The 15,671-nt window shown below is 41.0% G+C and overlaps 1 protein-coding gene across 1 annotated transcript in view; it reads right to left on the reverse strand.

The window, feature by feature from the left end:
• syn2a (synapsin IIa) overlaps positions 1–12,598 on the reverse strand; it is a 15,903-nt gene extending 3,305 nt beyond the window's left edge. The window contains exons 1-8 of the mRNA XM_037683969.1: positions 12,148–12,598; positions 2,262–2,319; positions 2,067–2,158; positions 1,750–1,906; positions 1,506–1,595; positions 1,326–1,388; positions 987–1,129; positions 838–912 (exon numbers count right to left, since the gene is read on the reverse strand). Coding sequence (XP_037539897.1) covers positions 838–912; positions 987–1,129; positions 1,326–1,388; positions 1,506–1,595; positions 1,750–1,906; positions 2,067–2,158; positions 2,262–2,319; positions 12,148–12,488 — 1,019 coding nt within the window. The 5' untranslated portion in view covers positions 12,489–12,598. The remainder of the gene's footprint in view (positions 1–837; positions 913–986; positions 1,130–1,325; positions 1,389–1,505; positions 1,596–1,749; positions 1,907–2,066; positions 2,159–2,261; positions 2,320–12,147) is intronic.
• Positions 12,599–15,671: the final 3,073 nt, after the last annotated feature.

The following is a 15,671-nucleotide window of genomic DNA, read 5'->3' on the forward strand; positions in this document are numbered from 1 at the left end:
ATCCATCCATCCATCCATCCATCCATCCATCCATCCATCCATCCATCATAGGGGCAGCAGCTGGAGCAGGGAGGCCCTATCTGTTTCCCTAGTCATCTCCTTCAGCTCTTCTGGGAGGACTCCAAGGTGTTCCCAGTCCTGGATCTTCCCCAGAGTATCCTCCCAGTTGGACATGCCAGGAAAACCGCCCTAGGGAGGTGTTCAAAGACATCCTTACCAGATGCCTGAACCACCTCAACTGGCTCTTCTTGATGTGGAGGATTAACAGCTCCAGCCCAAGTCTCTCTAGGATAACTGAACTTCTCACCCTGTTTTTAAACGAGAGCTCAGCTACCCTGTGGAGAAAACACATTTCAACTGCCTGCATTCACCATCTCTTGCCTTGTGGCTTTTTTTTTAAGAAAAAGATGTCACAATATTGATGATACATTTTTAATTAGTTGGTATATGTCTACTCTGAGTACCCTGCTTTAGTAGTAACTATAGCAGACAGTGTATTAATCTAGTACTAAAAAAACAATACAACTTTATATATAGTACTTATTTTGACAATTATAACGATTAATGGAAAAACATTATTTCTTGGCAAATTTTTTTCTTCTTCTTCAGAAATTCACAATCTGTTGCCATACTGCAGTGACCAAGGTTGTCATGTAGCACCTACCAAGATGGAGGCTCAAATTTTTCCCTTTTAGCATAGACTTTGATATAGTTGGCCTTTCCAGTATATTTCTATATATAAGTATATTTCAGTGGGGAGAATGTGTTGTAAAATGAAGACATAATAAAATTGTTTAATCTGAGAAATATTTCTGGTGAAATGAAGCTTGATTTTACCGATCAGTCATGGCCACTTGTTCAAGCATAGCAGAGCCTGTGTTGGTCTTCCAGTTACCAGATATAGACGTTCTCCTAATGAATATAAAATACTTTTTCAGTTCATAGTTGGTTATAACGCTTAGTAATGTCAGTATAATTACACATACATGTAGGCTTTGTAGTCAGTGCCGATCTTCTGGATTCTGATATCGTACTTAGAGTCAATAAGAGGCTCTGTGGTGGTGTAAGTCTGGGTAAGGGCCACAACACTGGCTATGTCCTGGAACTTACTGTGATTGTCCACTTTCACCTGTACACACACAAGTCACACAAAACAAAATAAAAAATACAAAGAAAGGGCAACTAGTAGCATTTATTGATGTAGACATATGCTTGTTTATAGTGTCTATCTTACATTAAACTGGCAGTACATGTAGATATCACTGTACAGTAACTATTGTTAAGATTAGCTGCAGATCTAACTTAATCAAGAAACATGACTGTACCTTGCCTATTCCGGAGTGGGCATGTCCAATCTTCACAACAACAGGGAACGATGGCATGCTTACCTAAATGATAAAACTGTTGTGTTATTACAGCATCTTGCATTTCATGGCTCTATTTTACATACAAAAACTTGCAGTTTTTTTTTTCGTTGTTAAAAAAAGAGATGATGGGGTCCTCACCATCTCCTTGTAGTTTGGATAAAAGGTCTGTTCAATGAGAGGGAACTTGTCAGCACCCAGTTTCCTGCACGTGTTGATAAGCTGAGCAAACTACGCAAACACAAGAGGAAACACTTTGGACATCCTTTGGAAATAATATCCGAACAAATGACAAGAGCCTGATGAATGAAAACAAGCTAGAAAGCCTCCTAAATTAATTATTATTATTTATCTGCTAAGAGCTCTTTGGCTGCTGAGTGCTTACGGCCCACGGCTTGTCACAAAGATTATAGATGGACTCGAGGGAGTTGATGCTCGGGACGCCGCCGTACTGCAGACCGATGATCAGGTTGCGAAAATCTTCGTTCTGGGTCATGCTGAAGGCGTGTTGGCGAATGAGGACAAAGTCTGGCTTAAAGGATCTGGAGAGTTGTGGGAGAGACCTGATCAATTCTGACCAACTGTTCATGTGGATGAGTCAGGCTGAGCCTCAGTAGGCGCATCAAGTTCCATCAAAACTTCAAAATTCATGTGCGTTTTTTTATTTATTTATATTTTGTTGTGCGTGTTGCTGTGTCTCACCTGACCACCTTGGTGCCATTTCTGAGCACTTGCATGTTCACACTGCAGACTCCGTTGGCGTGAGCAACGACGTTGATCTCATTGAATTCAGCCTAAATTCACAAAAGCAGTCGGTTATCTGACGACAGAGGATTTAATCCTTTTCGTTTTACAACCAGAGCTTGAAATGGAAACGACAGGCTTCTTGAAACTTACCTGTTCCACTTTGATATCATAATCCCCGTGGACTTTCTTTCCTCTGAATAATTTTGCCCTGGGAGAAAAAAAACATTTAAGTTTTAACAAATCAGCAGGAATAACAGTTTCAGTAAACCCCATACCATGTTTGGAATAACTCTCAGCTACTACCACACTAGTGTTGTAGTACTCAAGACCGGTCTTGGATCTTGAGACCGGTCTCAAGACCACTTTTTGATGGTCTCGGTCTTGTCTCGGACATTGAGGACTCTGGATTTTATTTCAAGACCAGTCAAGACCACAACTGTGGAAATATCACTAAATTGCCAGAATATTGTCCAGTTTATTTGTTAACATCTTTGTTTTTATTGGATGCAAAATGTACTGATTCAAATCCAAGCGATAACGTGACTCAATGCTAAATGTGTGCTTTTGTTTCCGCTGTCACGCCCATCCACTTTCATTCACATGTGGTTCTGTACCAACAGAACAATACAGACAACAGAATGTAATGTCGCAACCAGGAGTGAAAGTAAGCCGCTACAGATAATCTGTGAAAAGAATGAGCTCCAAGACTTGAGGTCTTGGTCTCGACTTGGTCTCGGACCCCAAAAGTCTTGGTCCTGTCTCGGTCTTGGTACACTCTGGCCTTAGTCTTAACTTGGTCCCGGGTTAGGTGGTCTTGACTACAACACTATACCACACACATTTTAGCTCAAGATCTGTAAGATTGCCCCAGTTAGAGCAACTCTTGTGTTGGCTAAGATTTGTTAGTTGTGGCAGCCATCTTGAACTAAATTAACTCTAAATGTTAATCACTTCTAGATGTAAAACCAGTGAGTAGTTTCAGAGTTTTATTACAATCTGTCCAGTTCTTCCCGAGATATTTTGCTAACAGATAAATTGATGCTAAAAGTAATTGCCAAAGTTTCCGGCATGGATCTTACACGATGTGTAGCGCTTGGTAAATGTGACTCAGAGAATTCTCAGCTACTACCTCATCAACCTTTAGCTTCATATTTGTCAAACTATTTGATTTATGGTCATTTTTGTCTTTCTAAAGCTGAGGTAGCTGTGGCAGCCATCTTGAATTGAGTAGATTTAGTTATTCAGTCATAGCTGTACGTACATCCAATGATTACTTTCTGAATTTTTTTTTAAATCTGTCCAGCATTTTAAAATATGTTTTGCTAACAAAATAGACAAACTTAACTCATATGTCAAACTTTTAAACAAATCTTGTGGCATCTAGGGATGCACAATATTATCGGCACGGTATCGGCCAATATTAGCGATAAAGTTAAATATCGGACATCGGCCATTCCATCAAAATAACTCACAGATAAAAGGCTTCTGTTTTAAGTTCATTTTTAATTTAAGAAACTGTCAAGTATATATATTAATGCACTACTACTATGCGCTTTTCACTTGTTGCTTGTGAACAGATTGAGATGAGATTTGTGAAAATTTACAAATTTGCACTGTTCGAGTGTTGTCATTGTGTTAGAGAGAGTAAATGTCATGAATAAATTTAACATTAAACATAATCCAAGTGGAAGTGTTGCATCATTTTCAGCCCCTTTTTGTCATCTGTATTTGGTATCAGACCAAACTGACAAGGACCATGCAGAATAATGTAGTATTTTAATTCCACAGCAGAGAAAGCTATGTAGTCTCTGTAAGTAGGTCTAGAGAAAAAAATATCGGTATTAGTATTGTTTATCGCCCAAATAAGTTTTAACATATTGGCATATCAGATATCAGCCAAAAGTCCAATATCGTGCATCCCTAGTGGCATCTGTCAGCTCCTACAGTATGAGCTGGGGATGAGTCTCAGCTACTACCACAACAAATACTGCTCAGTACCTGCAAAACTTACAGAATTATAGTATTTTTTTGTGTTGGCTAAGATTGATTAGTTGTGACAGACATCTTAAATTTGATTGACAATTTCATAATAATTTGTTCACTGGTTCACGGGATATTTTGCTAACAGACAAACACGCACAGGCAAAACATTATCATTATTGCCTATTGCTTTTCAGCAGCAGGCGATAATAATGTGGATTTTGAGATGAGGATTTTTAAAAATAAATGATGATGTTGACTGAGCAGAGGAGAGAAAAGCCTCCTTGTGAGCGGCACGGCGTCTCTGACGTGTCTTCCCTTCAACCTGGCTACAAGGAACGCTCTGAAACATTACACAACACTTTCAAAAGATGAGACGGTCATAGCAAGCCTTGTAGAGCGCACATACACACACACGTGTCCTCTCAGTCACCAACTGTTTCTGAGGCTCTTAAAATAATGCAGTTTGGCAATCATGTCTGTGCTATTTTCAACACCTGGAACTTTGGAGTGAATCCTTTGTTTTCACAGTTGCAGCAACTGGTTTAGTGGTTTGGTGGAAGTGGTTCAGTCACTTGAATGTGCACCTGGTTTGTTTTAACACACAACTGAATTTTGAGAGAATGATGACCAAACATCTGCTGCGTCAGATGATCCTGCAGCGTAACTTTCAACGACACCGACAGAAAAACAACCAAGGGGCTTTCTCCATCTAGTTTCCTGGGGTTGCCATGGTGAGGGCTACATTCTGGCTCCACTCTTTAACTAACAGCACCTACTGCAGCGCAGCAGTGGTACATAATGTGCTCTGCTTCAACCAAACAAAACTGGAGAACATGCATGTTTCAGGGAGGCTGTGTTAACATATTTCCTCGACATATTGCCAAAGCATGCACTTTCTCTCAGTTTGCATCCCCTGCTGTCGCAGACCCTGCACTTGCTGATTATTAAGCCAAAAGCTTAAAGCTGAATAATGCATCCACAGGCTAATTAGAGCAGCGGGAGGAAAACAGGCATGATGATGTGCATCACAGCTCCTGTATTTAGGGAAACTCAAAAGCCCGGATGAGTCACAAAGCAAACAGAACTTTATTTTTATTTTGGGGTATTTAATTATGAACATGGAGACGTATGGGGCGGGTAAAGCTTTTTAACAATCAGTCCATGTGTTTTCAGCCAACATCAGCCACGTGTTTAAATTAATGATGCTTCATTAATACACGTGTGTGTGCGTGTGTGTGTGTCATCTAGGGGTTGATTGACTACATATTTTTTAAAGTTGAATTCAACATGATAAAAGTCGACGTCAACTAGTCGATGACGTCATAGGAACTCAAGACGCTCGGCTATACTGTATCATATTTGAAACAAAATATATATTTTTTTAAATCACAAAAAAGTAATTTATTATTTACAAAAAAACAACAAAACATCGGGCGTATATTTATGCTCCTACTATTTATCATACTGCGAATAAGTCACAGGAAAACCAAAAAGCTACAAAAGTGAAATAAACGTGTGGATGTAAAAAATAAAGCTAAGAACAGTGGGGCAGGTGATGATGGAGTCCGCCACCGCCTGCCCCACTGTTCTTAGCCTTATTTTATTTAATCCACCACCATGGATCGGGTGAAATGGAAATGAGGGCAGCAGGGCGGACGGTGGTGGAGAACCTTACTATAATATTATAGTTATTTTAGTTATTAATGGTCGTCGGCCGCACGTGTCCGCTGATGCAGCTGCTGGGTCCAGTTAAGCCGCAGGTCTGGACTTTTTTGTACGTCTTTTAACTGGCCGGTCAGCACGGTTGGTGGTGATCCAAATTGGATCGTCAGCCGCGCGCATCCGCTGATGCAATCAAAAGCCAGACACCAACACGCCCACCCATCCAGCACATTTTTTTGGCTTGGGCCGGGCACGACCGTGTTAGAAATGACAGCTTTACCGCCCCGCTGTTTTTAGTTTTATTTTATTTAATCCACCACGTGGATTGGGTGGAATAGGGCTGGGAACAGCGGGGCAGGCGGTGGTGACTGTGACTTGTTGACGTGAAATATAAAAACTCGCAAGATGTCCTAGAATCGACTAGTCGAAGTGTGGGGGAGGGGACGAGATGGGGTAGAGGTAGGGCAGCCAACTCGGGACCCAAAAGTCCCAGGTTCGATCGTGGTGCCTCTGAGCAAGACACCCTATCCCTAACTGCACCCCGGGTGCCCCCAACAGCCGCCCACTGCACCACCTGGTGGTGGATGGGTTAAATGCAGAGAGGCCATTTCGCCATTGTATGGGAACATACAATGATGACAACACATAACACATTATTATTATTATTATTATTATTATTATTATTATTATTATTATTATTATTATTATTATTATTATTATTATTATTATTATCATTATTATTATTATTATCACCTCTCAACAATCTGGTTCTCCAGTTTAACCAGAACCAGGGAAACACAGTGTGGATGCTGAGGGCTGAATGACTGAAGAGATCTGCTGAACAAGCTAAAGACATTACAAGCTGTTAAAGCTAAAAGAAGCAGAACATTAGCTAAAAGCTAAAGTCACAAACACTGGCTTAAAGCTAAGTTTTAAAATGCTGTGTAAAAGGTGAAAGTGGCAAAACGATGCCAACAGTAAAAGCTAAAAGTAACAAAAGGCTTGCTAACAGTGACAAAGGGCTAGCTGGAAGCTAAATGTGGCATAAGTCCAGAGGTGATCGGGCTTTTGCGGCTGCTGCTCCAAACTTGTGGAACAGTTTACCTGATCATATAAAGACCGTGGAGACTGTTGAGACTTTTATTTAATCTTTGTTCAAGACTCGTCTGTTTTCCCTGGAGTTTGATCCATGCAGAGTCTGAGAACAAGTTAGAGCTGATTTTTCTTGTAGTTGTGTTTTATTGTTAATTTTCTTATGTTTTCTGAGTAGCACAAGATGTATTTTTCTCTCTTTTTACTTTGATTTAATTGTAAAGCATATTGATCATCTTTTGTTGTTTTTATACGCTATAGAAATAAATTGACATTGATGCTGACACAAGGAGACAAAGTAATTGCAAGTACGTTGCAGTCGGTTCCAAAGAGAACAATGTGAGATGTAAATGTATTTAAATGAGAACTTTTTTGCATGTAAAGGGAAATATTTCAAAAAGTCTAAAAGGTAAAAAACAAAAGTCACAGCCAGAATGTCCTGAAGGAGCTGAATGTTTTGACACTTGGTTACAATATCGCAAAGTATGCAAAAGTAGTAACATGTTAAAAAAGATACAGAAGAAAAAAGAATAAAGAGAAACAGGATCGGTATAGTGTGAAGGCTGAATCAGGATTCACACAACAAACAAACAGAAAATAAGAAAAAAAAAACACTTTAGTTGTATGTTTAGCTGTGCTTTTTGTGTACTCCTCTGTCCTTGAATCAGTATTTATTTGGAGGGCACGATGAGTTCTGCTGCTCATTTGGAAAGTGGAATAAAAACAAGAACATGTTCATTTTGAAGGAATCAACAGGGGTGCCTCATTAAAAACAGAAGGGACACCAAACATTATAATTAACATTTTCTAGTTTCTTATTTAAAAAGGACACAAACATAGTGACAGTTTTGCACCCATGTTGCTGGGAAAAGTTTTTTAATTATTATTTTCTTCAGCAGTTTTGCCTGAGAGCTCTGCAGGTGGGACCCTGCGCTGAACTTAAAGTGTAATTACTTCGCCTGCATTTGCTCTCACATGTGGGTAATGTTTGCAGATAAAGTTCCCAGCACAAGGCGTTTTATTCCCCAGTTCTTCATATAAAACAGTGAATTTCGTGATTAGCAACACTGAGTAATAAAACTCCTTGTTACTGTGTCTTTATATTCAATTTAAGCCATGGAAATAGACTAAGGAGGCAGTGCATCTGATCCATTAGGTTGATAAGAGTTGCTATGTAACTCCTGTTCCTCTCGTCATGAATAATTTATCAAACAGCATTTCTGGGACAAAACAGTCCTGTCTGGATGACGCGTTTGTAAATCACTGACTGGAGGACAGAACGTGTCTGTCTGAGCTGTGGCATCTGTTCTGCGCAGCTTATTTTTCTACAAAATCACAGCTCCTTAACAGAAACTGTGTAGGTATTTTCATGGCTCTCTGCCTAAAGACAAAGGTGGAAGATAATGTTTTGTTCATGTGTTTGTGTCTGTTAGCAAAACAGCTCGTAAACTACTGGATGGATTTTGAGGAAACGTTCAGAAGGTTTGATAACGCTACACTTTATTTTTCTGAGGCTGCACAGCTGCAGAAAGAAAAGCTTTGCAGAGAGTGGTGAAGGCTGCACAGAAAGAGTCAGTCTCCCCATCTTCACAGACATCTACACCTCCAGATGCAGGAAGAGGGCCACCTGCATCATGAAGGACCCCACTCACCCAGCACACACACTTTTTGCCCCGCTCCCCTCAGGAAGGAGGTTGAGGAGCATTAAGTGTAGAACCACTAGACTGAGGAACAGCTTCTACCCTGAGGCTGTTAGACTCATGAATCTCTAACCAGAATAATCACTGTGAAAAAAAATCACTGTAATACCAGTTTGATTGGTGATATGTGCTGCTGATTATCCATGCTGCTGATTATTTCATGCTGCTGTGTTCATTCGTACTCATCTGCTCACACAGACTCATGTTCGTGCTGCTGTTGTTCGGCGTATTGTTTCTGTGCTATTCGTTACTGGATCAAATTTCTTAGTTTATATATTAGTTCCTTATTTACAGTTTATTTTACAATTCATATTTTTGCTATTGTTGGATGTAACTGGGATCCTGTGTACACAATTTTGTTCCGCCTCATGTACCACATGCGATGGCCATGACAATAAAGACTTGAACTTATTAACCTGCACATAATCAAGTTCAGTATAGCTCAGTTTTACAGATGTCGACTTATTCAATGTGGTAGTAGCTGAGAGTCATCTGCAACACGGAGCCTGAAACGTTGCAACATCACGTGAGATTGCACATCCATCACGTTAAAAGAATCGGTCCAGATTTCAGAACTGCATGGATGATTTTTCATGAATTAAAAAGGTTTATTTTCCAGACTGGACTGACTCTGTTTCTAAAAGCAATACTTCTGTCTAAATCTGTGCCAGCATGCAAACAACCGCTACTTTATTTTTTAAAATTTGATAAAATAGTACCTAACTATAATCGTCAAGCGATATAAAAGAGTTTTGAATTGAGACTAAATTTAGTGTCGTCAACACAAAATCCACCAGAAACTGTCAAACATGTTCCATCAAACTTCAATCACTTTTGATTAGCCTGCTTTGATTTAATTAACAGATGTTTGGGACGGCTGAGCCTTCTGCCCGATGCAACGAGTCTGGAAAAACTCGCTCTGGATATTCTCTGGAGGTCTCATCACTCTGGCTTTGATTTTAGGCCGTGAAGGGGAGGGATGTCTGAGCTGTGCCTGCGCTTAAATAACGCCTCAGACTCGAGACGTGCAGCATCACAGAGAAAAGACGCTTCCAGTCATTTTCTGTTTCTGAGGCTTATCAACAGCAGAATATTTTAGTATAGTTTTAGTCCATCCATTGAATACAGAGCACGTTCTGTGTAGAAACAACCAAAAGAAAACATAAAGCCCCCACCCCCCCACCGCTCAGTGATACTGAGCTGTCATAAAAAATAGATGCAGCACTCAGACAGAGGAAGCCTTTTGAATTAATTCTTTTAGCACACCTTCCAAATGACTATATGCAGATGTACACAAAACGAGGAGAGGATAGAAACACCCCAAAATTAATAGATTATTTGGCAAATATGAGGAGTTAACTTTATATCAGATTCTGACAGGCAAGAGATGAAACACCTGGAGAGCTGGTGCAAAGAGAACAACCTTCACATCAATGTGAAGAAGACAAAGGAGATGATTGTGGACTTCAGAAGGAACAAAAACATCTACACCCCCCTGAACATAAGAGGGTCTGCGGTGGAAGTGGTCTCCAGCTACAAGTACTTGGGTGTACACATGAATGACAACCTCAGCTGGAGCAACAACACCACCAGCCTGATCAAGAAAGTTCATCAGAGACTCTACTTCTTCAGACGGCTGAGACGAGCTGGTCTGGGAAGCTCAGTCCTCACCTCCTTCTACAGGTGTGCAGTGGAGAGCATCCTGTGCTCGAGCATCAATGTGTGGCATGGAGGCTGCACAGCTGCAGAAAGAAAAGCTTTGCAGAGAGTGGTGAAGGCTGCACAGAAGACTGTTGGAATCAGTCTCCCCACCATCACAGACATCTATACCTCCAGATGCAGGAAGAGGGCCACCTGCATCATGAAGGACCCCACTCACCCAGCACACACACTTTTTGCCCCACTCCCCTCAGGAAGGAGGTTGAGGAGCATTAAGTGTAGAACCACTAGACTGAGGAACAGCTTCTACCCTGAGGCTGTTAGACTCATGAATCTCCAACCAGAATAATCACTGTGAAAAACCATATCATGCTGCTGCTGATCTGTTTCATGTTGCTGCTGATCTGTTTCAATGTTGATGTGTTCATGCGTGCACATCTGCTCACAGACTCATGTTCATGTTTGTGGTGATGTTCAATGTTTTATGTTATGAGTGCTTAGTGTATATTTAGTTGATGTTTTTCTTAGTTCATATCTTAGATGTTATTACTGTTTTTCTTATACATTTTATTGTTGGATGTAACTGGGACCCCGTGTACATAATTTCGCTCCACCACATGTATCACATGAGGTGCGAATGACAATAAAGAAACTCTGACTCTGATACTGAGAAAATAATCCCTCAGAGAATGGTTGTTGATGGTCTAACAATATATATTGTGTATTTGTCTCACATCTGGAAAACATTATCCAGATGTACTCCTCAGCCCTTCACAAACAAGTTCCTTTCTACGTAAAATTATTGAAGAATAAAAAGATGAGAGTTTGCTCTGAATTTATTAACAAATACCTAAGATGTTATTGTATTTGTGCTCAGTAAGGCGCACAAAGCACACGTGGCCTTAGCACTGTGCTTGCTATGATACACAACATTAATTATGATAGGGCATACTGTGCATCTACACAGCAAGATGCCAAATCTAAACACGTGTTCCCTGGATAGAAAGTTATTTTTTAAAACCCTGTTTTATTGTTTTTATTGTATTGAAATCCTTCCTTAAGTATAAATCAAGGTAATTCTCCATCCCTCCAAACATTTAAAGAAAAGGATGAAAATCTGTGTCTGATTTTGCTTTCAATTTATACAAATGATCACATTTGAGGAAAAAAAACAAAACTTACCTAAAGGTTAATCGTGTTAGCATTTTCTGCCATTTGAAAGAAGCCTCTATGCAACAAAATTTAACTCTGGATTAATAATTTACAATGGTTTCTCACCAGAGATTGCAGACAAAGATGCTTTAATCTGAACACAATTCCTCAGGACAGTGTCTGCCATTATATCATCTTAAACAGCTTCAGCTCCTCACCGTAATGACATGATTGTCTTCTCGCCCAGCAGGCAGAGGAACATATAGGCAAACATTGATTTCTGTATTGTGCATGTCACGAGACATGGTATCAGTGAGCAGGGGGCGGGGGACCCCATTCACCGATGGAAGTGCACTGCAGCACTTGGACTGCTCACACTGAATTAAAACGCTTTCTGTCAGTTTCTGCACAACCTGTAGCACAGCAACCACCAAAAATCCTCATGCACCATGGTGCCGGCCGCACATTTTCATTATAAAATCAGATTATTACATGAGAAAAAGCATTATGTCAGTGCTCAATTTTGGTGCTATATCATTATTAAAATGTCGTTGTTTTAGAATGAGAATACTGCATTCCTTTAAGCAGCAGCTTAAGGAGACATGGCAGATTATTAAACCAGAAACAGGTTGATCTTGACACAGATGCATCCATAGAGTTTCTCTTATTAAGCATCACATCTAATAGAGTCAAAAGAAGAAATCTGACATCAAGAATGGACTAAAAAATGTGTTGCATTTAAGTAATCCACATTCAGCTATTTAGGAGTGTCTGGTTTATCATCTTACCACTCCTGCTGTGGTTCGTCGATCACAAGGAGAATCTTAAACTTCTTGGGTGTCGTGACTTGGGTCTGCTCCACGAGCCCCGCTGAGGCGGCTGTCTGCTTCACAACGTTGGTGATGGAGCTGAAGAAGCCCGATCCGGCTGACTGTGAAGGCTGAGGTTTTCTCTCAGCAGCAGGGGAAGCGGCTGGCGGTGCGGGCCCAGCTGTAGGGGACTTGGCGGCGGTGGAGGAAGCAGGTGGAGGAGGCTGAGCCGGATCGGGCCTCTGAAGGTCTGTCATGTAGCCATTGGGCAGGTTGGAGATGAAAGTGCTGTCCGAGAGACGACGGCGCAGATAATTCATGGCTGCAGAAGGATCGGTGAGCTCTGGGTGTGGAAAATGATCCTGCAGAGGGCTCACAGGTCTGAGCGTGAGGCTGATAGAGGCAGGGGGGGTCTCCGTGCAAACTCCTAACGTATGTATTCCCTCCCAGAGTCACAGAGCATCCTCGGAGCCCTCCCTTCCTGTCAGTGATGCTAGTCTCCCACAGCCAATCCCCTTCCTCTATGTTTTCCTCAAGCACAGCACATGATGCTCTGCCTCGCCTCTCCATCCTCCTCTCCTCCCTCTTCTAGTGGCATGCCTGACTTCCCTACCCCTCCCCCATTTTCTGCTGCCTCCGAGGCATCATCCCATTTTGAACCACAGCATGAAAAATAGAGGGGTTTCTAGTGGAAGTGCACGAGGGGATCCGAGTACTACATCCCAGCTGCTTGACGCCTTCTACTCCTGTTCAGCGGGCCTCTCAGGACACAGCCGGTCTGTTGGTAAAACACAAGCCATAAAATCTAAAATGGCTGTTTGGACTGGTGGGCAGTGTTGAACAGGAGGAAACGTCAGCAGCAGTCCCTCGAGAGCCAAATGCATGCTGCAAACACGCAGTCGACTGTTTTTATTTAGATGTATTTACACGTTTACTTAGGTATTTAGTTTTACATAAAAAAAACAGAATATTGAAGAAGAGAAGTGTGAAGAGAATGACCTCTAACAGCCTAGATGGATATTCTAAAAGAGGGGCAGGAAACAGGTCGATGGATCAATAACTTGTGGTTACTCAGAAGTCACCATCTTTAAAGGCAACAGACAACACAGGGCGATCCTGAGAGACGTAAACACAAACAACTGCCATATATGTGAAAAGTACTTCAAGGCTTTATCAGCTACTTTCATCTGAAGCACAAACCAAACCAAGCTATCATTTCTGCTCCATTTCTTTTATTGTGGTTTTGAAATTAGAAGATTAAGAAAGAATAGGTCGTGTTATGGTGCATTTAGTATAATTTTACTATATCAAGCTACTTGTACAAAAATACTGAAAAATACTGACACTTATATACAAATTATGACAAATTCAGTGTAGTATTATCAAGCTGCTATTACAAATAAACAGCTAGGTGTTTTATTTATAGATGGAATAAATGTTAGGACTTATCACATCTGTGAGCTTCTTTTGTACTTTGCAATGATTCATTTTAAAGATAAATCTAATATTGCTCAATGTTTTGATGAAAATTCCAACATTCATTTATATTTTACAAAGACAGAGCTCGTTCCTTTGAGATTGGACACGAATGTGTTAATATCAACCCTATATGAGGCACCGTACGGTCAGCTGGGTGAAGGTGTGGCTGGCCATCCAGACAAGTGTCATTTTTATTTTAAATGTTTTGCATGTAATGAACCAACAGGATAAACTTGTAAAAATGTGTCGAAATTTGAATTTTGTTTGTATTACAGAGACACCAGCTGGTATTTCTGTGTAGTGCACAGTAAAATCAACGAGCGCTACAACTTTGCACATCTTTTGAGTCAAGGCAATGACTATCGTTTACTTTTCCTGAAAGTTTTTATTCAAGGTAGATTTATTCTTTACCTCTTTTTTTTTTATCATCAAAGTGATTTGCCACATTTTTGTAAATGTCAATTCAATATCTCACAATATTTTGATTTTAACATGCATGTGCAAATCTGCTCTTTCTGATTTTCCTCTCAGTAACTTTCCTTAAACGTGTTAAAAAATGTTTAGTTTTCTGTTGAGTTTGGAGAAAGACCTCTCTTTTTGGATGGAAGTGTCTAACAGGCTAACCAACTACAAGCCCAGAGAGATCTTGTTCTTTTGGTTGTTCACGCTGTCCTCACTCCAACTACCTCCATGTTCTCTCCAACTGATTCCAATTATCTCCACCTCCGCCTTCTATCTTTTTCCTGGCAGCTGCATTTCTAACATCCTTCTACCAGTATACCCACTGTCCCTCCTCTGGACATGTCCAAACCATCTCAGTCTGGCCTCTCTAACGTTATCTCCCAGTTGTTCAACCTGTGCTGTACCTCTGAAGATCGATCCATCCATTATCTTTACCCGCTTATTCCATTTTGGGTCACGGGGGTCGCCGGTGCCCATGTCCATTAATCACTGTGTGAGGGGCGGGGTACACCCTGGACAGGTCTCCAGTCCATCACAGGGCCAGAGACAACCGAGACAAACAACCATTCACTCTCTCACTCACACCTAGGGACAATTTAGAGTTACCAATCAGCCTAACATGCATGTTTTTGGTCTGTGGGAGGAAACCAGAGCACCCGGAGAAAACCCACGCATGTACGGAGAGAACATGCAAACTCCACCCAGAAAGGCTCTCCATCTCCGGACTGGGATTTGAACTGGGGCAACCTGCTCGCTGAGAGGAAGCAGCTCTAACAACTGCACCACCGTGCTGCCCATATCTCTGAAGATCTCCTTCCTAATCTTATCCATCCTTCTCCTAAGTTTTAAAACTAGGCTTAAGACTTTCCTTTTTTGCTAAATCCTATAGTTAGGGTCGGCTTGGGTTTCCTGAGCTGTCCCTTAGTTATGCTGCTATAGGCTTAGACTGCTGGAGGACAAACTGACCACACTTTTCCCTCTGCTACTGTCTTTACTTACTCTGCTCAACCTGTTTTGTATTTGTAATTATTTTTTCTATCATTAATGTGTTTTTTTTTTTGTCATTCAGGTTCACCTGGACCTACCATTCTGTGTTCGTCTGTCTCTCCTTCTTGTCCTCTCAACCAGCCGGTCAAAGCAGATGGCCACTTGTCCTGAACCTGGTTCTGCTGGAGGTTTCTTCCTTTTAAAAGGGAGTTTTTCCTTTCCACTGTTGCCACTGTGCTTGCTCAGGATGGGAGACTGCAACGAAGCGAAGATTCAACTTGTCTGCTGGATTCCTTAGATAGAGAACTTTACTAATTGACTTTTATGTATGTGAATGTTCCTGTCAAGTGTCCTGAGACTACTTTGGTGTGATTTAGCGCTATATAAATAAACTGAATTGAAATGAATTGAGAACCTCAACGTCTTCATGTCTGCCACTTCCAGTTCTGTATCCTGTCTTTTTGTCAGTGCTACTCTCCAAGTTCTCTTCCACCTGTTCCCCGTTCTCACCACAAATCACAATGTCATCTGCAAACATCATAGTCCACCTCTTGATGCTTCCACAACGCTCCCAG

This window comes from Nematolebias whitei, chromosome 11, assembly GCF_014905685.2.
Source record: "Nematolebias whitei isolate Nwh7 chromosome 11, NemWhi1, whole genome shotgun sequence".
Lineage (NCBI taxonomy): Eukaryota > Metazoa > Chordata > Actinopteri > Cyprinodontiformes > Rivulidae > Nematolebias > Nematolebias whitei.